Below are 23,764 nucleotides of genomic sequence, written 5' to 3'. Positions count from 1 at the left end.
CGAGATGGCAGCTCAAAGTTCAGCTTAATTTACGGCAAGTTGTACTCAACAATAAACCAGCTACAGCCGTGCGCACACAGACAGGGAGCAGCAACAGTGGCTGTGTTTCGCATCGACTTCTCCGCCTATATGGATTTGCTTCTGAAGGACTGTTAGTGGGTTGAGGCATGTAGCGTCTATGTAAAGATAATCCTGCTCCCATCCCCCCCCCCCCCTACTTCTCTTCCTATGAGGCCATGTAGTCGGTGGTAAGCCACACCCAGTGTGGGCTAATGAAAAATCTGCCGTTCCAAACCCGAGGGTGTATCACGGCATGTACTCGGCCAGGCAGGAATGCCAGGTCATTGGTGTTTGTTGGTTGGGAAGATGAGCTGAAGAAGCGAAGACCGAGAATTTACACAATGGCACACAATATTGTCTGCCCGCTTCATGATTAATGATTTTATGAGCTTGGCTGCTGGAAAATGGCTGTTGCCGATAATGGATTCAGCTAGCTGTGTGTGTGTGTGGTGTGAGGGTGTTAATGTTGCAGTGGTATGTGTGTGTGTGTGAGATAGAGAGAATGTGTAAGGAGAGGTGGAGGAGATCAGGCATTTGTCATGCTAGAGCTTCTATCTGGGGGTTAGTGCTGGTCTGCGTCAGTCTACATGGTTTATACAGGCTCAGTCCTACACCCAGAAGAGATGAGAAATTACCCAGACTACACCACAGCTAGCTTACACAACAACAGGAACTAGCATCAGGTTACATTTATTGTTTGCCAAAGCCCAGGGTACTGGACATCTCACCATCATTAGAGTACCAAGTAGGTTCTGCCAGTTTAGCATAGAAACTAGCTATACATAATAGCATGGTATGGCAAAGAGCCTAGCTAGACATTAGCATCTTTTAGCATAGAGTTTGCTTGGCTAGTAGCTCAGAGGTTAAAGCGCCTTACTGCAGATCAACTATACTGTTGAAGGCATTTGCTAAATGAATACAGCATTATTACATTACTGTATTTTTCATAGTGGCATCATTTAGAATAGTGGCTAAATATACATGTACATTGTAGTATAGATTAGCAAAAGAGGCTAACTAAACATTTGATTAGCATAGAGGCTAGCTGTACATTATAGTGATGATTGGCGATTTCAATGGACAGATCACACATTTAATTGAGTACATAACCTATTTTTAAGCAATGCCCAACAAAGAAACTAGGCTATGTACAGGGAAGGTTGTCCGCTGGTGTTTCAATGGCCTTTTCATGAAGATCGGCACGCCACACATTCCAAACATTTTCCAAGTCATTCAGTGTAATGGACTTTTAGGCTAGCTGTGTACGTTGGAATCTGACTAGCAAAAATTATTTTTTGAATCTTTTAACATCCATACACTCCCTTCCTCCCAGTTACAATTTCACTATAGACCAGTGGTAGACCTTTTAGTGTTATGTTCAAAGTGTTTTGTATGTAGTCAGTTTTAGAGTTACCTTTATAGTATTAACAGGATACAGTAGCACTTAAGGTCTGTCTTCCGGGGAGGCACGGTGGTCTGGTACTGTAAGCCAGCTTTCTCCCTCATATTGAGAGATAAGCCTCCGAGCCAGACAGCCTCACGTCGTGTGTGTTTGAGTGGGCGGTTTCTTTTAAAGCCGGTGGTGAATTTGGTATTCCCTCTGTGGCAGTTAATGACACACCCGGGGCAGGGCGAGGGTTCAGGCCACACTATACATGAAGGCATATAGAAGGGGTTGAGAAATACATGGTACTTTGCTTGGGCTTGCTCCTCTTCACACCTGACCTTCAACTGTTAGAGAGGGCCTGTGTTTACAAGAAGATGTTGGGAGTGCGTCATGGCTGTTCTTTGGGTCTGGGAGGACCGAGGTGCTGTATTTGTGGATGGTTACTACATGTTAGTGTAGGCGTTACACTACTTTGTGCAGTGAATGTGGAGGAGAGTGTGTGTGCACGTGTGTTGAAGCGTGAGAGTGTGTTTGTGTGGAATCACGCTGGTGGTGAAAGGTGTGGTGTGGTGAAGACAGCATGAGATGAGTATATGATGAAAATACTCTGGGGAGGTTTCTGTGTGTGTGTGTGTGTGTGTGTGTGTGTGTGTGTATGTGTGTGTGTGTGTGTGTGTGCCATCGCCCAGGTTCTCCTCATGAAATATGTATGCTCAGCTCCGCTGCAGAGGCGCTAACCTTCCTCCCTCCATTACTCCTCCCTCCATGATGGCATACCAGGTGCATGTGCGTGTTTGAAGGTGTATTGTTGTCTGTGCTGGTGTGCCAGTCTGTCAAAGAGCAGTGGGTTTTTGCGAATGCGCATGTGTGTCCAGGGACCAAGCGTCTAATAGTGTTATGAGGCAGCCACAGCCTGCAGGTGTGTGTGTGTGTGTGTGTGTGTGTGTGTGTGTGTGTGTGTGTGTGTGTGTGTGTGTGAGAGAGAGAGAGAGATAGAGAGAGACCACCCCTTTGAGGGAGAGCTAAGACAAGGGGACAGGCTCTTTAGGGACACCCGCCCAGGCAGTCTGTCTTCATCAGGTTGAGTTAAGTGTGCCCTCTGAGGGGTGAGGCCGAGGGCATTGCCAAGGGCCGTCTTATCACCGCGCTCTCTGAGAATCGCTATGTGTTTTTTGTAGCTACCTGCAGATAAAACAACAACCAAATATTAAAAACACCATCCTGATCAGACAAAAGCAGATACAAATATTCCTCTTGCTCTCTTTTTTTATTCTCCCCCATCCCCCTCTCTCAGCATTCTCCACATATTTTTACGGTGATTTGCGTTCTTCCTAACATGCTTAGAGCTGAGAGAAAAGGGAATCTTTTTAAAATATTGTTTACATGCGGACATGATCTGAATACTGGGCTAACACACCACAATGCTGTGTACAGTGAAATAAGATCAAACAAAATGGTGCCAGGGAGATCAATTACACGATAGAAAATGGGGCTTTGGGTCGAGCCTATATGCTGCAGCCTATAGCTCGTATCTCCATTCCAAGCTGCTACACATGGCTCCTGTCTAATCCTTTTCACTCTCTAATTAGAAAAAAAGCCAGTCTTTTCCTTCATCAAGCCAGTCTTTTTTGTTGTATTTTTCTCCCGTGTGTGTATGTGTGTGTTTGAGCATGCATGTGTTTGTGTATGTGCGTAGGCTTTGCTTATGCGTGCATATGCAATGTGTTTCTTTGCGTGTGTGTGTTTTTGTCCCGTGCATGCAAAGCCTAGCAGAAATGTAGATCAGTGCAGTGTATAATGTCTACTTTAGCAGGGATCCTGGCGGTGTTGCTGCTGCTGCTTGTGCAGGAGAGATTACAGCCCCATTCATAAGGAGGAGGAGGTGGGGGGGTGGTGGTGGGGGGGCTACTGGGCTAGCACGCCGCTGTCTCACTAAGCCCCCACCCCAGGAGGTGCTCCACTCATTTAGCAACACGCTCTCTCTTTCTCTCTTGCTCTCTGTCTCTCTCTCTCTGTCTCTCTCTCTCTGTCTCTCTCTCTCTGTCTCTCTCTCTCTTCATTCAGGCACGCAGCTCTACTTAATCACACATTGATTTGGGGGTAATGACAGTGATGTGTGTACACAACCACACACACCTTGTGGAGCGTGATATTTCAGGTTGCTAGCCAACCCTCACAGGGAAGTTTGAACCTCAATGCTCTTATTTTAACTGTGCCACGGCCCACAAAATGCCGACACACTATGACTCTCTTATCCCCTTTGGTGTACACACACACACACAGGCACACACACATCAGTGGGCCTCTGGCCAACTAGGACAGGGCAGCACTGGGGGGCTCGGGGATGGAAGCCGGGTTATTAGGCTGGATCTGAGTCTGGTAGCCAAGTAGTCCCAAAGATGGAGCCAGAGCCTTGAGGAGATGAGTCACTGTAGCTCACCCCTCGAGCTAGCCTCCTTCCTGTCAGGCTCCGCCCCCACCAGGGTGTTGGACTCGCCATCACGCAGGAGAAGAAGAGAATGCACAGCCACCAGGACTGTGAATGAACCGTCCATGTTCTCCCTTCCCCAAAAGCTTTTAAGTTAAAGGTCAAGGCTTTGTTTGTGTGGGCTGGTGTGCGCCTGGGCTGGTTGCTGCGTGTGACGTGTGCGGGGGTGGTCTGTGTGTCGCGGGTGAGGAGGGGGGGTTGCTGCAATGTGTGGTTGGAGTCAAAGAGAGAGAGAGAGGTATTATTAAATTATGTGTCCGTGTGTTCGTAGTAGTGGCATTACACCCTGGGTGGGCCTGTTGAGAGCGGATCTGTGGTATGACGGGGGGGGGGGTGTAAACCTCAGAGGGATGGGGGGAGGGGTGGAGGGGGGGTGAGCTTCACGTGTGCGTCACCCCCCCCCCCCCCCCCCCCCCGTCTCCTCCCATCATGCGCTCTGCTCCCTCACAGCATCAGTGATGCACGGCTATCTATCCATGCAGTCCCGTCTCTGAGTCAGGTGGCTGAGCGGTGAGGGAATCGGGCTAGTAATCCGAAGGTTGCCAGTTCGATTCCCGGTCATGCATACTGACGTTGTGTCCTTAGGCAAGGCACTTCAACCTACTTGCCTCGGGGGAATGTCCCTGTACTTACTGTAAGTCGCTCTGGATAAGAGCGTCTGCTAAATGACTAAATGTAAATGTAATGTCTCTGCCTGTCGGACTCACTCTATATCTCTATGGATCTCTTAATCTATATCCATCACTCAATCCTCCGTGTGTCTATCCATCCAAATGTTCTCCATCTATCCATCCTCCATCTGTCTGTCCACGTGTCATCTTCGATCTATCTAATCATCTTTTTATCCATGTCACTCCATTTTCCTCTCAAATCAAGGATTTCTCAACACTGCACTAGTAGTTTCTCATCTCACCATTTAATGTGACACCATGACAGGAAGTGAAATGTTAGTATTTGTGGCTTTCGCCTTTTTAGCAGCAGAATGCTCCAGGGCCTTGTTATCAGTGGCGGTCTGATGACATTGGCCTCACAGACTGCCAGGTCACTACTCCCAACACAGCAAACTGCTCCACCATTTAGCGCTCCCCTTCTGAACCTGTGAGAGTTTCAGCCGGTCTGCAATGGATCATCACTCTTGGCATCCTTGCTCAGCTGTTCCCATCACGGCGACAGTCACGCTCGGCAAAAGCATTCGCAGGACGTGATGTCACACAGCCGCCGCCCACGCTGCCGACTTCGCTCCCGGGGGCCGCGTTGCCTGGCAACCCCAAAGTGTCATTGTCGAGAGGATCGGCGAAGTGTAATATCATCCGGATCATTTTGGAGGCGGAGACATGAACGAGACGGCCAAGTGGAACGGGCGTGCACACCTGCTGGAAGGCTCCGGTGCCCCAGCCAGGTGTACGCTCGTCTAACAGAGCCAGCACCAAAACATGCAGCCCTCTGGTTCTTTTTGTAAGAAGAGATGCCCCCATTGAGCATGGGGAGAGAACTGATGTGATAGGGTGGCCTATCATGATGGAGCAGACCCAGGCTTTGGCTTCTAACTGGGGCTGTGGTAAATGAATGTTGGCAGGCTAGCCCTGGGAGAGCTGGTTGGTTGGACAGGACTGACGGTGTCTGTGCTGGCTGGCTAGGCAGAGTTGCCAGAATGGCTGGTGTGTCAGCATTGCTGGGCATGCTGGTTGACCTGGCTGCCTGCCTGCCTGGCTGGCTTGCTGTCCTGGCCCCTCTGTTCAACCCCCTCTGTGTTTCTGTGTCAGTGAGAGACTCGCACCTTCACTTCACTGAAGCAAAATGCCCACAGGGAAACTCGGCTTCACCAAAGAGATGGCAGTGTCACAGCCGAGTGTTTGTGTGTGTGTGTGTGTGTGTGTGTGTGTGTGTGTAATGGGAAGAGAAGGAGAAGGGGAGAAAGAAGATACTGACTGTCTGCTTGCGTGCAAGCGTAGCAGCGAGTGTGTTTGAAACACAATCGAGCGAGTTAGACATTCTGTCCCTCTGGCTTCAGCTGGGAGGGAGGGAGGGGGGTGGAGAGTTCCAGAACGTGATAGACCATGGGGATGACGATAAGGAATAAGGCAAGAATGATTCAGTGTCTCCCACGTAGAGGAGACCGGAGCCGGCGGCCCTGGTCCCGGCCTTGTCAGTTCCTCCTGTTTGATCTGCAGCTGTGTGGGTGTCTGTCTCGCCCACACCTGCCCTTAGTGGAGGATTCCTCTGCCAACCCCCCCCTCCTCCCCTACACACACACACACACACACACACACACACACACACACACACACACACACAGTCACTGACGTCACACATGTCCAGGCTGAGGATTCCACAGCTCGCTGAAGTGGAATTGGGAGTTTTTGTCACCACATGACGATTGTTGATCCGTGTGTTGGGTTTATCTGCCTCCGCTGATGAGGAGACCCCCCCCCCCCCCAAATGTGGATTTGCGTTGGTTTCTCATGCGTTTGACAAGGGCCGCGGCTGCACAGGGGATCGAGAGTCTCTGGCTCGCTGCTGTTCAGACATTTCCATGTTTATGAGTTCACTGGGCTGTCGAGAGGGGGAGGGAGGGAGGAGGTTCAGTCGCTATCTCTCTCCCCTTGATCCTGTAAAATGGATGACAAATGGGGCAGTGCTTCATGTTGATGTGAGCATGGCAGACACGCACACACACACACACACGCACGCACACATTGAGTGCTCAGATCAGAGGCCTATTGTATCACCTCCCAAGTGCGCATCCTTCTAATTTGCACGAAAATATGTTGAAAGAGGAAAGAGCCTTGAGTTGGAGGACTCCCCTCACACAGCCTGCAGATGACTGCAGCCTCGCTCAAGCTCCCCAGTCCAAACGCGGCAGTGTGTTTTTGGCCTTGTCACCTAACACACACAGAGCCCAGGGTTTCAGAATCTGCCTGCGTTGTTTAAGGCCTAATCACTTTGGAAGTAAATTTGATGTTGACTTTAATGATCATATCTCTAGTTATTGAATCAGTCTCTGTTGGGTAGACAATGTGTGTGTGTGGGTGTTTGTGTGTGTGTGTGTGTGTGTGTGTGTGTATACATACACACATCACATATAATGAAGCCTAATCACTTTCTGGTGGAAGTAATGACAGTAATAACAGCTGTCTGGCTTAAGTGAGGCAGAAGAGCTCTCTGCTGCTCTTCCCCTCACGAGCAGGGAGTGTACAGCGCAGCATGCAACACTCTGGGGGTCATTTGATTTTTGCACAACAAGGACAATATTTATATTATCGCTCATCAATTATTCAAGGTTGCCTCACAGTTTCTATTAGTTCTGAACTGCATAAGAGCCTTGTGTGTCGTCGTGGTCCCCCCTGATCCCCTGCTCTCTAATTAACACTCGCATCATCCCGTCTTCTCTTCTTCTCTCTTCAGGAAAATCGTCATCAAGTTCGGGAAGAAGAAGAAACGGAAGCCCGCCTCGTCTGAGGAGGACGAGTCGGACGACGACCCTCCGGCGCGCCGCTCGGCTAAAGACGACGACTCGGTAAGTGCCGCCCCCCCCCCCCCCCCCCCCGCCCCCTTCCAACCCCCTGGGCAGTAGCACTCCGACTCTAATGAGGGGAGGTGTGCCCCGGTTGCTGCGGGTGTTAAGGTCCCGCTGAGCGGCCATGTCCCCAGGGCTCCGTAGCGTTCACGCCGCCACACCGCCACTAGACAATGATTCACAGCTGCTCTATAGAGCCAAGGCGCCCGCGGGTCAGGGCCAGGTCAGGGGTCGGCCATCTTGACAACGTGATATCTTAACTGGTGTTGGAGGCTGACAGACAGGACCTGAGGGGGGGATTACTGGGTCAGACGCTTGACTGGGAGGACACGCAGCACAGGGATCAGCGATGCTTTATTCAGCCACAGAAAACATGGCCTTGGCCTTTTCTGCCTTGCATTGATTGGTGCTGTGGACTCATGCCTATTCATATTCAGTCGTTGTGCTACTTGAAATATCTACGGGAGCCATACAGGGACCAACCAGATGGAAGCAGGGAGGAAGTGATACGTTTCTGAGGTGGAGTCGCACGGTGGAGCGATCACGTTCTGTTTGACGGGTGATGAGGGATTTCTGGGGACGACCAGCTTCTCTATCCCCCCCCTCCCCACACCCCACCTCCCTCTCCCTGCCTTACTGCCTAGAAGCTTATAATTACGCTCATTAAACGGCGCCCTGGACTTAATTAAGGCTGTTGGGTGATGACTCATTTAGGATGATCTTGTGGAACTACAAGTGGCGTGTCAGGCAGCTGGGAGGAATGTACTGTCTCTGGGTGTGTGTGTGTGTGTGTGTGTGGGGGGGGGGGGTCTGTTTAGCTGTGACACACACAGTGCCTGCACGGTCAGCCCTCATCCACATCCTAATACATGCAGGCCATCCTAGTGACTTCCAGGGCTAATTGTACTGTCAACCATGGCTTCCAACAGGGCCTCACAGATGTGTCAAACATATGAAGCTAAGGCAACACGTTTCCCTGTCAACCAGACAGGGAAGTAGAATTACAAGGTTGAACATTGATATTATGTATTTTATTCATATACTTTTATTCTTTTTATTTTGAAAGAAAAAAGCAATAAGAAATGAATGAGGACCAGCTACTATGGACCCAGGAGTGAGTGTGACAGCATCCTAGTCTAGGATCAGTGGTGATGTTGGGTCTGTCCTCTCTGTGGTTCTGCTCCGCGTAGAAGCGGCGCTCCAACCGCCAGGTCAAGAGGAAGAAGTATTCGGAGGAGCTGGAGGCCAGGGTGTCGGACGAGGAGGTCAAGGTCATCGTGAAAGCCAAGAAGACCAGCACTGCAGCACGGAAAGACCCCGGCATGCAGCTGTTTGTAGTGAGTTCTTCCTTGCCCTTCCCTCCATCCCTCTCTCTGTCTCTGTCTCCTTCTGTCTCTCTCTCTCGGTCTCTCTCTCTCTCTTTCTCCTCCTTCTCCCACACACGTACAGACTAGCTAAGAGCGTTGAATAAAACATTGTTTTCTTTTATCGTGTGCATCTCATATAAATGCCAGAGACCATATGAGACTTGAATGTGGAATACAAAGGACCCAATGCTAGAAATGTTTCATTATTGATATATTGTGTTTTCTCCTTGCCTCAGGAAAACCCCAGTGAGGAAGACGCTGCTGTTGTTGACAAAATCATGTCCTCCCGCACCGTGAAGAACGAGGTACAGTCGCCCGTTTCCTTCCACGCAATAACACTGAGGGCTTTGAGTATCTGTACGTGTTCCGTCAGCCCTCGCAACCTCTCCATTTCCTTCTTCATGAAAATATGCGACGTCCCTCTATTCCCTTTCAGGTCTCTCCGGGGGTTTACGTGGAATCGGAGGAGTTCTTTGTCAAATACAAAAACTAGTAAGACTCCTCCCCTCTCCTCCCCTGCACGGCTCATACGGCCGTTAGCTCATTGTGCACTGCGTATGCCCGGACACAGAGACAATTGGGGCTGATTCCTCGTCAGTGGTGCTGCTGGTGTGTATCCTCTGGTTGACTGTGTCCCCCCCCCCCCCCCACACACAGCTCCTACCTCCACTGTGAGTGGGCCACAGAGCAGCAGCTGGAGAAGGACAAGAGGATCCAGCAGAAGATCAAACGCTTCAAGATAAAACAGGCTCAGAGGGCACACTTCTTTGCAGATGTAAGTGTGTGTGTGTGTGTGTGTCTGTGGGCGCGCGTGTGCTCGTCTGTGTTTGTGTGTTCTCTTGTCTTTGTGTGCGTGTGTGTGTGGGTATGCTTGAATGCAAATGGCTGCTCCTGCCTCTCACTGTGGGCCCAGCCACGGCTGTTGGGCTCCTGTTCCAGATGGTGCGAGGGTGGCCAGATTGATTATCTCTGTTCTTGTGCTTTTCAGATGGAGGAGGACCCCTTTAACCCGGATTATGTGGAGGTAGACCGAGTGCTGGAGGTGTCCTATTGTGAAGACAAGGACACAGGAGAGGTACCGCTGCTTCCTCTTCAGAGGAATGCCTTGAAACGGAGAGGCGATGGGGCTGTCTTTGTGTGAAGCTGTGTGTGTGTGTGTGCCTATGGCTATGGATGTGCGTGTGAGCTCGCGTAGCCGCTGTTGTGTGCAGTCGTCCTTGTGAGTGTCTGTGTGGGTGGTTCATCTTACCCTCCCCACTCACACACACACACACACACAAATCGCTCCCTAGCCCCTATCGAGAGATTGTCTGTCGGTGTAAGAAAATGAAAGGGCGGAGATGGGCTCTTTGTGTGGGCTGATACCAAGTCCCTGCCGTTGCTGTAGGAGGTGGTGTACTACCTGGTGAAGTGGTGCTCCTTGGCCTACGAGGACAGTACGTGGGAGCTGAAGGGGGATGTGGAGCAGAGCAAGATAGAGGAGTTTGAGCTGCTGCAGGCAGCCAAGCCAGACTCCCGCAGGATGGTAAGACAGAGAGACCCCGCCCCCCCCACCTCTGACACGCACCCCCTGCTCAATCTTTCGGTTTCGCTCTCTGTTATTCTCTCTCTCTCTCTCTCTCTCTCCTGCTCTCTCTGTCTCTTGATCTATTTTTCTCTCCTCGCCATCTCTCTTCCCTCTCATCTCTCTCCCTGGTGTTCTTCCTCTTTTCCATCCTCCTTTCACATCCCTCTTTCACATTTCACATGTTCTCCCCTCATTTCTCTCCTCTCTCCTCTCTCTCTCAGGAGCGGCCCCCAGCCAGCCTGTGGAAGAAGAGGGAGCAGTCGAGGGAGTACAGGAACGGCAACGGCCTCAGGGACTACCAGCTGGAAGGAGTCAACTGGCTCCTCTTCAACTGGTACAACAGGTCAGCAGCACCCTGGGCCAGACACACACTCACACACACACACACACACAGAGACTAGGCGGCCAGGCAGACCCAGAGCAGGCCGGTCCTCTGGTAAAGAGCAGTGTTATCCCAGGCAGACCCAGAGCAGGCCGGTCCTCTGGTAAAGAGCAGTGTTATCCCAGGCAGACCCAGAGCAGGCCGGTCCTCTGGTAAAGAGCAGTGTTATCCCAGGCAGACCCAGAGCAGGCCGGTCCTCTGGTAAAGAGCAGTGTTAACCCAGGCAGACCCAGAGCAGGCCGGTCCTCTGGTAAAGAGCAGTGTTATCCCAGGCAGACCCAGAGCAGGCCGGTCCTCTGGTAAAGAGCAGTGTTATCCCAGGCAGACCCAGAGCAGGCCGGTCCTCTGGTAAAGAGCAGTGTTATCCCAGGCAGACCCAGAGCAGGCCGGTCCTCTGGTAAAGAGCAGTGTTATCCCAGGCAGACCCAGAGCAGGCCGGTCCTCTGGTAAAGAGCAGTGTTATCCCAGGCAGACCCAGAGCAGGCCGGTCCTCTGGTAAAGAGCAGTGTTATCCCAGGCAGACCCAGAGCAGGCCGGTCCTCTGGTAAAGAGCAGTGTTATCCCAGGCAGGCCAGGCCGACTGGGGCCGTCCTGTCAGTTTGCTAAGTGGTGCAGAAAAGGAGCTGGTGGAGCCGGGAGCTGACAGCACGTCTGAGCCCACACACCACAGCTCTGAGACAGGGAGGAGGACTCTCCCAGCCTGCCCTCTGGATGGGGTCAGCCTCGCTGGAGCTCCAACCACACACACACACACACACACACAGGAATCCCATGGCTTGACGAGGATTATTATGGATGACGTACAGAGATTTCTATTTCGTGTTTGAGAACTGTCTGAATTTTTGCAGAGGGAACAGTCTGGTTTGGTTCGGTGGCATAGCACATCTCTTCTGGTTGGGCAGAGATTATGTTGGCGCAGTGGGAGATGTAGTCACTGAATAATGGATGGGCTTTCCTGTTGTCTGTTTGGAGCATGTTGTGATTTGCCTGAGTTAACATTAGTAGCCGGGCCCCTCTAGGGCTGGTGGAATAGTCCACAGAGATGTTCACAACATCCTCAGCCTCGTTCGTGTGTGTGTGTGTGTGCGAGATGCTCGGGAATTAAGCTTCACACTGTATGTACAAAGACATTTATCAGAGCTGGAAAAATAGCTTATGAGGCCAGTGGGAGTATCTGCACATTGCAATTAACGTCAAGTCAGAACACCCCCACCCACTGGACAAGCAGATAAATGGTCTCAACCGTGTACAGCAGTACTAATTCTGTCTACAGCAGATCTGCAACTTGGGAGTCACTCTCATGACTGCAAAGCTTTTAATAGCTGAGGAATCTTTCTATCGCTCTCTGCTCCTCACCTTCCTCTACCCCCCCTCCCATCCCACCTTCCTTAACACTCTTTATTTCCCTTCCCATCTCTCCCCCCCTCTGTCCCTGCCAGACGGAACTGTATCCTGGCAGACGAGATGGGCTTGGGAAAGACCATCCAGTCCATCACCTTCCTGGAGGAGATCTATCGCGTGGGCATCCGGGGCCCCTTCCTCATCATCGCCCCGCTGTCCACCATCGCCAACTGGGAGCGCGAGTTCCGCACCTGGACGTTCCTCAACATCATCGTCTACCACGGCAGCGGGGTCAGCCGGCAGATGCTGCAGCAGTACGAGATGTACTTCAGGGACGCGCAGGTGCGACACCACCGGGAAAAACACACACACACTGTTTGTTTCTCACTGTCTTCTCTCTCACACACACACACACAGGCTCTCTTTCTCACTCACACACACGCATGCTCTCTCTCTTTCTCTCTCACTCACACACACGCATGCTCTCTCTCTTTCTCTCTCACTCAAACACACATGTTCTCTCTCTTTCTCTCTCACTCAAACACACATGTTCTCTCTCACTCAAACACACATGTTCTCTCTCTTTCTCTCTCACTCACACACACACATGCTCTTTCTCTCTCTGTCTCTCACTCTCTCTCTCTCTCTCTCTCTCTCTCTCTCTCTCTCTCTCTCTCTCTCTCTCTCTCTCTCTCTCTCTCTCTCTCTCTCTCTCATGCTCTCTCTCTCTCTCATGCTCTCTCTTTCTCTCTCAGACACACACACACACACACGTTATTGCACAGACACCCGTGTGCCCCCCAATGCTACATCCTCAACACATGATCAACAAAAACGCGACTCCTACGGATGAATCAGAGAGCTGGGGGTGTGATCAGTGTATTACTAAGTCTAGACAATGAACCCCCTCAGTGGGAGAAGACTACACACGGCCAGGCTAACATGGAGAATGTGGCAGTGCTCTCGCCGCCTTAAATCCCAGCATGCACTACTACTCCGCCAGACAGACACATTCGAGGAGGGAGGTTTGAAGGGTGGCACATGTCAGTAGCCCCGGGGCACAAGCGTTTGTGCGTGGCGGGCCCTCGCCGGGAAGGCGTGGGATGCAGCGTGACAGTGGCGGTTGTGAGCGGTTAGCATGCAGATGTACTGTGGGAGGGCTGATGAAGCGCCACCTAGGCTGTCTGACAAGACGAGCTGTGATGTCACCACCGTCCCCTGGGCCTCATCCTGACAGCGCAGATCAGACCTGCTTCAAACTACCGCACTGCTCTTGGGAAATCACACACACACACACACACACACACCCTTTGATAAGTTTACACAGTCTACCGTTTTATCGAATATCTATTTTATTTTGTTGCTGTCGTGATGTAATGCCTCCAGCAGCCCCACAGTGCTACAAGGGGCCGTATTGATCTCTGCGGCGTGTCCCTGCTCTTCCTCCTTCCCAGGGCCGAGCGCTGCGAGGGGCCTACAGGTTCCAGGCGGTCATCACCACCTTCGAGATGATCCTGGGCGGTTGCCCCGAGCTCAACGCCATCGAGTGGCGGTGCGTCATCATCGACGAGGCCCACCGCCTCAAGAACAAGAACTGCAAGCTGTTAGAGGGCTTCAAGCTCATGAACCTGGTACGGAATGCCCTGGGGGAACAAACGCAGGGGGGCTTCGTGATTGGACACACGAACAACGTTTCTAGCAGAGTTGACGTTTTTTGGGGCCTCTCCTTGTGGTTGTGGTGCAGGAACATAAGGTCCTGCTGACGGGAACTCCCCTCCAGAACACTGTGGAGGAGCTCTTCAGCCTGCTGCACTTCCTGGAGCCGTTACGCTTCCCCTCCGAGAACACCTTCATGCAGGAGTTTGGAGACCTCAAGACGGAGGAGCAGGTATGAGGCTTTGGCACCCAGCTGGAAATACGTTGTACTGTACTTTTTCTACATCAGGAGAGACAAATGAGTTGTTGCATGCTATCAAGGGACTCATTTCCCTCCCCCCCCCCCCATCACCACACCTGGTGTTAGCACAACGAGGGGATCGAAATAGACTTGATACAAATGAAAGCGGACAGTACAATCATGCTTTTTCAACTAGGTCATCCTGACATTTTGCTTAGTTAGGCAGACACAGAAACACGGCTGATAATCAAACCCCCCCCTTTTTTTTATTGATCATCAATGACTACCCTCTTTCCATTTGCCAAACATGTAAAACACAATTTGAACAACTGTCTGTCTGTGTGTGTGTGTGTGTGTGTTTCAGGTCCAGAAGCTGCAGGCCATCCTGAAGCCCATGATGCTGCGCCGCCTGAAGGAGGACGTGGAGAAGAAGCTGGCCCCCAAGGAGGAGACCATCATCGAGGTGGAGCTCACCAACATCCAGAAGAAGTACTACCGCGCCATCCTGGAGAAGAACTTCTCATTCCTGGCTAAAGGAGCGGGCCAGGCCAACGTGCCCAACCTGGTCAACACCATGATGGAGCTGAGGAAGTGCTGCAACCATCCCTACCTCATCAAAGGTAGCTAGTAGTGATGACGAAGGCTGAGGGGCTAGTTGAACGCCGCCTTGTCAGGGGGGGGCAACGGGCGGGCGTGCGAGCGACGCTAATGTGACGAGGCCTTTGTCGAAGGCGACAAGACGTGACGTGCACGGTTACAGCTATTGCCACGTCTTTGGCAGCCTCGTGTCAACGGCAAGGCTATTTCCCCGCTGAAGTCTGGGTTTGACAATACCTCCCATATATGTATGTGTAGGAAACGGGGAGCCAGCATGTGACTATAGCTCCTTCTCACACATGGTAAGGAGGACGTGTTTGTTGAAAAGCACCTAGGGGGGAGAATTAGCAGAGCTGAGTCAGTCGTCTCTCACTCCTCTCTCTCTCCCCCTCTCCCTCCATAACTCCAGTCCAAGCTCTGCTCCGACTGATTTAGTGCAGTTCTGTAACATCTTAAGGATCACAGTGGGTGGTGTACCCTGTGATGTTGAGTTAATTTGGTTTTAATGCGATCCAAAAAAGGGAAAAGGCCCATATCAAGCATAGACACCATCCACTGATCTGCAACCGTGTTGTCTCAGGGGCCGAGGAGAAGATCCTGGAGGACTTCCGCGAGGTCTACAGCCCCGCAGCCATGGACTTCCCCCTGCAGGCCATGGTCCAGTCGGCCGGCAAGCTGGTCCTCATAGACAAGCTCCTGCCCAAGATGAAGGCCGGGGGGCACAAGGTGCTCATCTTCTCCCAGATGGTCCGCTGCCTGGACATCCTGGAGGACTACCTCATCCAGAGAAGGTAACGGATGATTGCCAGGATCGGGTTGGTTTACCAGGGTCTGGGTCCCCCCCCCCCCCCCCCCCCCTCCACCACCCCCACCCTCTCCGGTGAATCACAGACACCCTCCAGCTTCAGTTGTTGTGTTTTTCACAGCCCTTCCAACAACAAAAAAAAGAGTCAGGCGTAACAAACGGACTGTGTTGCATAATTTCCCCATTTCTCAGATGTTCTCCAGTTGCCGTGTTACACGTTTTTTTATCTGCTGCTGGCTGACCGCAGCTCAGCAAATGCTGAATCATTCTCCTTCCTGTAGCTTTATGACATTTGGTGGGGTTGAAAGGAAGGGAAGCGCTGAATCTCTTAGCGTGAGTCCTACCCAGTGAAAAAGAGAAGCGTTTAGCTGTGCAGCGCCGGCTAGAGCAGTGAGATCATCAAGGCAGGCGAGCAAGCCAGGGTGCCGGAAGACTGTACCAAGATCCCCTTCTCTCATTCAAGGCCTTAATCCTCCTAGCTGAATGAGCTTCCTGTTTGCTGGCTAAATCAAAAGCATATTATCCACCCCGAGCTGCTGCTACTGCCGTGGGATGCCTGGCCTGTGTATCTCTCTCCCGCTCTCTCTTTCCCCCTCTCACATACACACACACACACACACACACACACACAGACTCTCTCCAGTCCCTACTCTCAGCTCCAGCCTCTCCCTGCCTTTTTTTCTTTTTCTTTTGGCACTTAGAACAGACCCCGAGCACCAGTGTAAACATGAAGCACAGAGCGCCCCAGAGCAGGGCTTAGCCAGGGTTCAGCGGCGGGTCACGGGGGCCCCCGTTGGGGCGCTCCCACATCAGACAGAGGGGTCTGCGGGAGGATGGAAGTGGGTCACCTTCCAGGAGAGCGGAGGCAGAACGAGCTGTGGGAGGGTGAGGGGGGAGCTGGGTGGAAGGAGGGGTGAGGCAGCTGTTCCTGGGAAAGTGATCAGAGCTCAGACCCTTCTGCTCTCACTCAGAGATCGAGTTACGGTAAAGAAAGGCACAGGAAGCGTACAAAGTTAATAAGACCAGAAAGGTGTTGGGGGGAGGGGGGGGGGGGGGGAGAGAGAAAAAAACAGTAGTAGCAAAAGTATTATTACACTTCAGGGTATTCCCTCAGATTGTGTGTGGGTACTAGCCTCCTGTGGGTCCTTTTTTTTGTTCCAGGTACCTGTATGAGCGCATCGATGGCCGGGTGCGAGGCAACATGCGCCAGGCAGCCATCGACCGCTTCAGCAAGCCAGACTCGGACCGCTTCGTCTTCCTGCTGTGCACGCGTGCCGGCGGCCTGGGCATCAACCTGACGGCTGCCGACACCTGCATCATCTTCGACTCAGACTGGAACCCTCAGAACGACCTGCAGGTGCGCCCGCACACACACACACACACACACACACACAGGACACGCGCACACACACGTATACAATTGTTTGGAAATGGAGAAGAATGTGGTGGGTAAGCCTTGTACGGTTGGCGTCCTTCTCAGGCCCAGGCTCGCTGCCACAGGATTGGTCAGAACAAGGCCGTGAAGGTCTACCGGCTGATCACGCGCAACTCGTACGAGAGGGAGATGTTTGACCGTGCCAGCCTCAAGCTGGGCCTGGACAAGGCTGTGCTGCAGAGCATGAGCGGCCGAGAAAACAGCCTGGGAGCGGCTGCGGCAGGGGGAGGAGGAGGAGGAGGGGTGAGTCTAGTTAAGCCCCCCCCCACACACACACACACACACACACACACTCTCTCTGAAGAATGACCAGGGCTCTTCCACCTTCATCTGCGGCCCAGATTGAAGAGGGGCCAGACAGGGTCACCATCACAGAGAAAGCTAAAATAACCCTCCAATCACCCCAAGTGCAAGGCGTGGAGGCGGAGTCTGACTGGGCTCTGAGAGGGAGTTAAGGAGAGGAGCAAGGCTTCACTGAGCTGCTTTCATCTGAGGAGAGGGGTCACAAACACTGTCAGGATCTGCATACTAACACTGGGAGTCAGTCGAGGTGGTGCCTCGCCTTCATTATTTCAAAGATCCAGAACGTGATCAAGTTCAGCTGCAGTTCATCCCACCCCAGCCTGTCTACCTCGGCTCACTATGGTGGTGTGTTTCTGTGTATGCGTGCGTCTTCATGTCCCTGCCTCTGTCTGTGTCTGAAAAATGGTTGCAATATCCCTTTCCCCCCCCTGCTCCAGCCCGTGCAGCAGCAACTGTCTAAGAAGGAGATCGAGGACCTGCTGCGCAAGGGGGCCTACGGAGCCATCATGGACGAAGAGGACGAAGGGGCCAAGTTCTGTGAGGAGGACATCGACCAGATCCTCCAGAGAAGAACCAAGACCATCACCATCGAGTCAGAGGGACGAGGGTCCACCTTTGCCAAGGTACACCCCCCCCTCCTCCTCTTCCCTTCTGTCTGATTCTGCTACCCCCCCCATCTCCCTCGGTCAGAAGCTGTCTGTATGCACACTAATGCTGCAGGAGGCTGTCTGTGGATACGAGGCGCAAGGAGCCGACAAATATGATTACGGCAGCCTGATGTGATTTGATGTCTGTTCCAGGCCAGTTTCGTGGCGTCCGGAAACCGCACAGACATCTCTCTGGACGACCCCAATTTCTGGGATAAGTGGGCGAAGAAGGCCGAGATCGACCTGGACACGGTCAACGGCAGAGTGAGTTCTCCTCGGTTCCGTCACGTGGTCACGTCACCATAACGGGCTTTCGTCTTGTTTACCGTTCCGCTAATGGACCGGCTGTTCGGCGATAAGCGGGGGAAAAAACGCTAACTGACGCTAACGACCTGTTGATTGGTTTGTTTTGCCTCTCCTCGTTGCCGTGGCGCTACAGAACAGCCTGGTGATCGACACCCCCCGCGTCAGGAAGCAGACGCGTCCCTTCAGCGCCACCAAGGACGAGCTGGCCGAGCTGTCGGAGGGGGACAGCGACAGCGACGACGGCGGCGCCGGCAAGCCCAAACTCCGCCGGCCGTACGACCGCCTCAACAGCTATGGCCGCACAGAGTGCTTCAGAGTGGAAAAGAACCTGCTCGTATATGGGTAAGAGACCCAAGCTAGCCCCACTTCCTCCTCCTCCTCCAGCCAAGTGCGTGGTTTCTCAACCTGGCTAAAAGACCAGGGTGATCATGTTGTCCTGTGGGCACGGTACACGGTGACGACAAACGTTCTGGATTAAACTGTGTGTGTGTGTGTGTGTGTGTGTCGTCCAGGTGGGGCCGGTGGAAGGACATCCTTCTCCACGGGCGTTTTAAGAAGCAGTTGAGCGAACGCGATGTGGAGTCCATCTGCCGGGCGCTGCTGGCCTACTGCCTGGTGCACTACCGAGGAGACGACAAGATCAAGAGCTTCATGTGGGACTTGATCGCCCCCACCGAGGACGGGCGCACCAAGGAGCTGCAGAACCACCTGGGTGAGAAGACTCAGAGAGAGAGAGAGAGAGAGAGAGAGAGAGACACCTCCCTTCTGAACGCACTTGAAATGATGCGTGACCACAGATGTCACCACAAACTGCCACAAGCGAACCAGGCCTGGACTGGGTCTAACCCCCTCCCCGTGTGCCCTGTTCCCCCCAGGTCTGTCCACCCCGGTGCCCCGCGGCAGGAAGGGCAAGAAGATGAAGACCCAGTCCAGCACCTTCGACATCCAGAAGGCCGAGTGGATCCGGAAGCACAACCCCGAGCACATGCTGCAGGACGACGGCTACAAGAAGCACCTGAAACACCACTGCAACAAGTAGGCTCCGCCCCTCTCCCGCGCCGCGCTCCATGCGCTCAACCTGGAGACAGTTTGACGGTTCTGTATTTCAAGTTTGGTTCGAAGAAACCACTTTTCTCCCTCTGAGAGGGTGGATTGTGAACAGGCTTGTGTTGAGTTGGAGCAGGACTAGATGATGGACTTTGTTTGGTTGGCTCCCGTATGTGTTTATAAATTAGGTATTCAAACAGGCAAGTGAAAGTGATTAACCCTACTTGTTGATGTTGTCTAAAAGATGTTGAATGCATGTGTGTAATTACATGTTTTGCCATGGCAGAAGGTGGTCTCTGACCTCCGAAAGCATCGTAATTATGGAGAAATTGAAACATCTATTTATCTCTTTTTCAACCATTCCCCGAATCATTACACACGGTGTATCTGATCTCATTGGGAGCTGATATGAATCGTAATGGGACTTTAACTATGCTAATGGACATCATTGATCTTTTATATACAAGAAGGAGAGAGAAACGGTGAAAGAAAAAAAGACGCAACAAGATTGCAGACCGTAAAACGTGTTGAGATATAGAGCTTAAATGGATGCTGCCGGCTTTTCTAAAGAGGCGCTTGTGTCTGCCGGCTTTGGACACAGAGACCCTGGGCTCCCACAGAACCTTCCTCATTGTTCCCCAGCCAGTAGTGCTGAAGCCAGGGATCGTCCGATGTGTGACACGCCGGCCAAACGGGGACACACACTTTGCTGACCGCTGCGTTTTCTGGCCCCTGTGGACAGGAATGTGACTCACGACCATGTCCCCCTTTTTTCTTTCTTTTTTTTTTTTACTCGCCCACAGGGCAGTGTAGTCCAGTCGGTGGTACATGCCCAGTTTAATGATTAATGGCGCCGCTTACGTACAGTAGCACACACAAGTGTAGCGCTGGTGTGGTTCGAACTGGTTCTGTGTGTGTGTGTGTGTGTGTGTGAGAGAGAGCAAGAGAGAGAGAGGGCTGTATGTGTGTGTGTGTGTGTGTGGTGCAGTGAGATCATCGTGTGAGACACACAAGGGGCTGAGGGTCTGAGACCGGCACACACTCCCGTAAACACCCTGGCTGTCTGTCTGGGATATGGGGAGGAGACAGGAGGGGGGGGGGGGGGGGGGGAAGGGGGGGGCAGGGAGAGTGATGTAGGGCTTTGCTGACAGCCACAGGAAACAGCTGCTGCTCCTGGGAGGCCGTAGGCCACAGAGGAGAGAGGAACAGAGGGGAGGGGGGGTGGAGAGAGAGAGAGAGAGAGACAGCGACCTGTAGCCCTGCCTTTCCGCCAGGCCTCACACTGCCTCCAGACCACACCGCCCTGGTCGTGACACTCATACATCACCGCTGGCAGGCTTAGCACCCGCTCCTTCCTGCCTAGGTCACCAGGACAGACGAAAAAAACAAACACCAGCCCAGACTCGGGAGCAGCTGGGCAGACACCCAGCCGGCCCGTCGTCGGAAGGGAGACTAGAAGCTTCTTCCCGACTGTACCCACACTGTGTGCGAGATATGGCCTCTCCAGCCTCGCCACACCCTGTTTCTGCCAGACCAGACTGTCTTACCCCCCTGTGACCCAGTCACTGCCTCGTTAGCCCAGAGAACACGGCACTCGTCTCCATGGCTCCAAGACTCTGCATCCCAGCAGAGGGACATGGCTGCCTTTGTACTCGTGTGTGTGTGTGTGTGTGTGAACAGTGCTTTGTAGTTCCATGAGTTCATGTAAGAAATTGTCCCTAACAATATGACGTGGCACAATGTCTCCGGCACTCTGAAGAAAGGTTTCCGTGTCTGATTGTTCAGACATGTACTTCAGGGTTTTGTGAGCTTTGAAGCGTGCGTGGGTGCGTGTGTGTGTGTGCGCCCGTCAGTCAAAATGAGAGACAGATAGCGTTTGTGTGAGTGAAAGCCTTTCTGCCATGTCAGCGTTAGCGCTGTGCCAGGCTTTGTTGTGACCAGCGTGCTGTCTGTGTGCAGGGTGCTGCTGCGGGTCAGAATGCTCTACTACCTGAAACAAGAGGTGATTGGAAGCGAGTCCCAGAACGTACTAGACGGCGTGGACTGCAGGTGAGTTGAACTTTCACCTCTTTTACAAAACACAAGAGGTTCTGTAGGCTATTCAAAGCTGTTCTTACAGCTTTGTGGACATGAGACCTAAACCGGCCAAGGAGGATTGCTTTGTTGTATTATTTCTGTATTTAGACTAGTTATATATCAGGATATAAACATGTTATTTCTGCCTTCTGGAATACTGTATCATTTATATGTAATATAGTAATATAATATGTGTCTGTCAATATGACAGAGCCACACAAGTACTGTTGGTGTGGACAAATCAGGAAGCTCAAACTTCCATAGCTGTTATTTGTCTTCCCTGCCCGGCGATCTGGATGAAACCGGGATGAATGGAATATTGCAGCATAACTCAGCTTCAAAAGTTCAGATGAAGGCGGATCTAAAGAGGGAAGGAATAGGCAAGCCTGTACTGTAGGTCGCCCCCTGCTGTTCAGAGGAGGGTGAGCAGCTGCTCGCCACCTGTAGAATGATGCCACTGAAGCAGCTGCTGAGCAGAGGAGAGGAACACCAGACAGGGTTGTTTGGGGGGGGGGGGGCACAATCCTAAATGAGATGCTGCTGATTTAGAGCACAAGCCGAACGCATTCCTCCTCCACCTGTGGGGTGAGGGTGAAGGAAAAGCCAAAGTTTCAAAGCGACTGAGAGCAGGTCACCGTCCCTGAGAACCGCGTGCATGAGCAGTGTCTCCATCCACGTTTCTGTGCCGCAGTGACATCAAGATCTGGGTGCCCGACCCGGACCACTCGGAGCAGCCCGCCCTGTGGTGGGACGTGGCGTCTGACAAGTGTCTGCTGCTGGGAGTCTACAAGCACGGTGAGAGACCGGGGGAAACCGGCAACGCCGCCTCACGCAGGACCCAGTACACGCCAGGGTCACGCAGCTAAACTCCAGTGTTTGTTTTGCCCACCGCCCCCCCCCCCCCCCCCCACCCTCTCTCAGGTTATGAGAAGTACAACACGGTTCGGGCCGACCCCGCCCTCTGCTTCCTAGAGCGGGTTGGCCGGCCGGACGAGAAGGCTATCGCTGCCGAACAGAGAGCCAACGACTTCATGGACGGGTACGCGTCGCTCCACTGTCCAGTCAGCGCGGCTGCACCCATCACACTCACCCAGGGAGACATCGCTCACATTCCCCAGTCATCGCACCGAACATTATCATGACTGTAGAAGCCATCTTGTCCAGAGAGATAAATTGGTCTGTGCGGAGCTGGAGCGAGTCACAGTGGAGGGCGGTGGAGCTGTTTCTGTTCTGCCCCCCCCCCCATCCCCCCTGTGGGGCCTCTGACTCTGCTGACTGGCCGTTGTTATCTGTGTGCACAGGGACGTGGATGACCCAGAATACAAGCCCGCGCCAGCCTTGCTGAAGGACGATATGGAGGTGAGGCCAGGGGGCTGGCAGCCCTGATAAGACCCCCCCTGTTACACCAGGCTGTCTACGTCATGAAAGCCCCCATGAAAATGAACCATAAGGACACTGGGAACTTTGCCATTTCAAAAATAAACGTGACCTATTGTTTGAAAAAAATAATAATGTGACGTTTCCTGAGACTGAATGGATACCCCTCTCCCTCTCTCTCTCTCTCTCTCTCTCTCTCTCTCTCTCTCTCTCTCTCTCTCTCTCTCTCTCTCTCTCTCTCTCTCTCTCTCTCTCGCCGTACAGGATGACGCCTCCTCTCCGGGAGATCTGGTCGTCACTGACAACGCTGGAGGTCAGTCGCTATGCAGCTCTGGGGTTTCCAGAACCCCCAACAACCATCATGCAATCAACAACGGTCACATATATCTATTGAGCACCGTGTCCCAGACTAAGGTGTGTGTGTGTGTGTGTGTCCAGACGCAGCTCCAGCGACGGAGGGCGACGCGCCCTACTGGCCCTCGCCGTCTGTGCTGACGGCCAGGCTGAGGCGGCTGATCACCGCCTCCCAGCGCTACACCAAGAGCAGACAGATCCTCCACATCCACCAGGCCCAGGCCCAGCAGTCCGTCGCCATGCCCTCCACGCTCTTCCCCATGCCCCCCACCCTCAACGACACCCTCAACCCCAAGATGGCCGCCAAGATCGAGCGCCAGCAGAGGTGAGGGAGATCCCTCCGTCATCCCCAGAGGATCTTAAAACTAGGATGACGCCAAGTCATCGTCGTGATTCAGCCCCGACTCTCATCATCCATTCTCCTCCCCCCCCCCCCCCCCCGCTCCCTCCTCCCCCTCTCCCCGTCCAGGTGGACCAGACGAGAGGAGGCCGACTTCTACCGCGTGGTCTCCACCTTTGGCGTGGTGTTCGATCCCGACCTGGGCCGCTTCGACTGGACCAAGTTCCGGGCCATGGCCCGGCTGCACAAGAAGACAGACGAGAGCCTGCAGAAATACCTGTGGGCCTTCACGGCCATGTGCAGGAGGGTGTGTCGCCTGCCCCCCCGGGAAGCAGGTGAGGGACACCAGCTCTCCGTCTCGCTCTCTCTCACACACACACACTGTCATTCTTTCTGTCTCTCTCTTACATTGCATGTTGTCTCTCACACTTGGGAGAATGAAGTCATTTCCAATGAAAGTTTTGAACATGC

At 52.9% G+C, this 23,764-nt stretch overlaps 1 protein-coding gene across 5 annotated transcripts in view; it reads left to right on the top strand.

Moving 5' to 3' along the window:
• The window catches only part of chd9 (chromodomain helicase DNA binding protein 9), a 52,392-nt gene that overhangs the window by 19,961 nt on the left and 8,667 nt on the right, over nucleotides 1–23,764 (top strand). For all 5 annotated transcript variants that reach the window (XM_067249533.1, XM_067249532.1, XM_067249535.1 and 2 more), the window contains 27 exons: nucleotides 7,341–7,452; nucleotides 8,643–8,789; nucleotides 9,056–9,124; nucleotides 9,256–9,311; nucleotides 9,477–9,594; nucleotides 9,808–9,894; nucleotides 10,207–10,344; nucleotides 10,608–10,729; nucleotides 12,208–12,451; nucleotides 13,564–13,740; nucleotides 13,854–13,997; nucleotides 14,371–14,626; nucleotides 15,184–15,394; nucleotides 16,570–16,765; nucleotides 16,889–17,086; nucleotides 17,584–17,769; nucleotides 17,947–18,057; nucleotides 18,233–18,441; nucleotides 18,612–18,811; nucleotides 18,975–19,134; nucleotides 21,106–21,195; nucleotides 21,914–22,017; nucleotides 22,144–22,261; nucleotides 22,524–22,581; nucleotides 22,864–22,912; nucleotides 23,038–23,278; nucleotides 23,423–23,628. In XM_067249533.1, the coding sequence (XP_067105634.1) occupies nucleotides 7,341–7,452; nucleotides 8,643–8,789; nucleotides 9,056–9,124; nucleotides 9,256–9,311; nucleotides 9,477–9,594; nucleotides 9,808–9,894; nucleotides 10,207–10,344; nucleotides 10,608–10,729; nucleotides 12,208–12,451; nucleotides 13,564–13,740; nucleotides 13,854–13,997; nucleotides 14,371–14,626; nucleotides 15,184–15,394; nucleotides 16,570–16,765; nucleotides 16,889–17,086; nucleotides 17,584–17,769; nucleotides 17,947–18,057; nucleotides 18,233–18,441; nucleotides 18,612–18,811; nucleotides 18,975–19,134; nucleotides 21,106–21,195; nucleotides 21,914–22,017; nucleotides 22,144–22,261; nucleotides 22,524–22,581; nucleotides 22,864–22,912; nucleotides 23,038–23,278; nucleotides 23,423–23,628 (4,007 nt within the window). The remainder of the gene's footprint in view (nucleotides 1–7,340; nucleotides 7,453–8,642; nucleotides 8,790–9,055; nucleotides 9,125–9,255; nucleotides 9,312–9,476; nucleotides 9,595–9,807; nucleotides 9,895–10,206; nucleotides 10,345–10,607; nucleotides 10,730–12,207; nucleotides 12,452–13,563; nucleotides 13,741–13,853; nucleotides 13,998–14,370; nucleotides 14,627–15,183; nucleotides 15,395–16,569; nucleotides 16,766–16,888; nucleotides 17,087–17,583; nucleotides 17,770–17,946; nucleotides 18,058–18,232; nucleotides 18,442–18,611; nucleotides 18,812–18,974; nucleotides 19,135–21,105; nucleotides 21,196–21,913; nucleotides 22,018–22,143; nucleotides 22,262–22,523; nucleotides 22,582–22,863; nucleotides 22,913–23,037; nucleotides 23,279–23,422; nucleotides 23,629–23,764) is intronic.

This window comes from Osmerus mordax, chromosome 13 (assembly GCF_038355195.1).
Source record: "Osmerus mordax isolate fOsmMor3 chromosome 13, fOsmMor3.pri, whole genome shotgun sequence".
In the NCBI taxonomy this organism is placed as follows: domain Eukaryota; kingdom Metazoa; phylum Chordata; class Actinopteri; order Osmeriformes; family Osmeridae; genus Osmerus; species Osmerus mordax.
The sequence above is the reverse complement of the archived record's forward strand: the minus strand, read 5'-3'. Positions and strand labels throughout refer to the sequence as shown.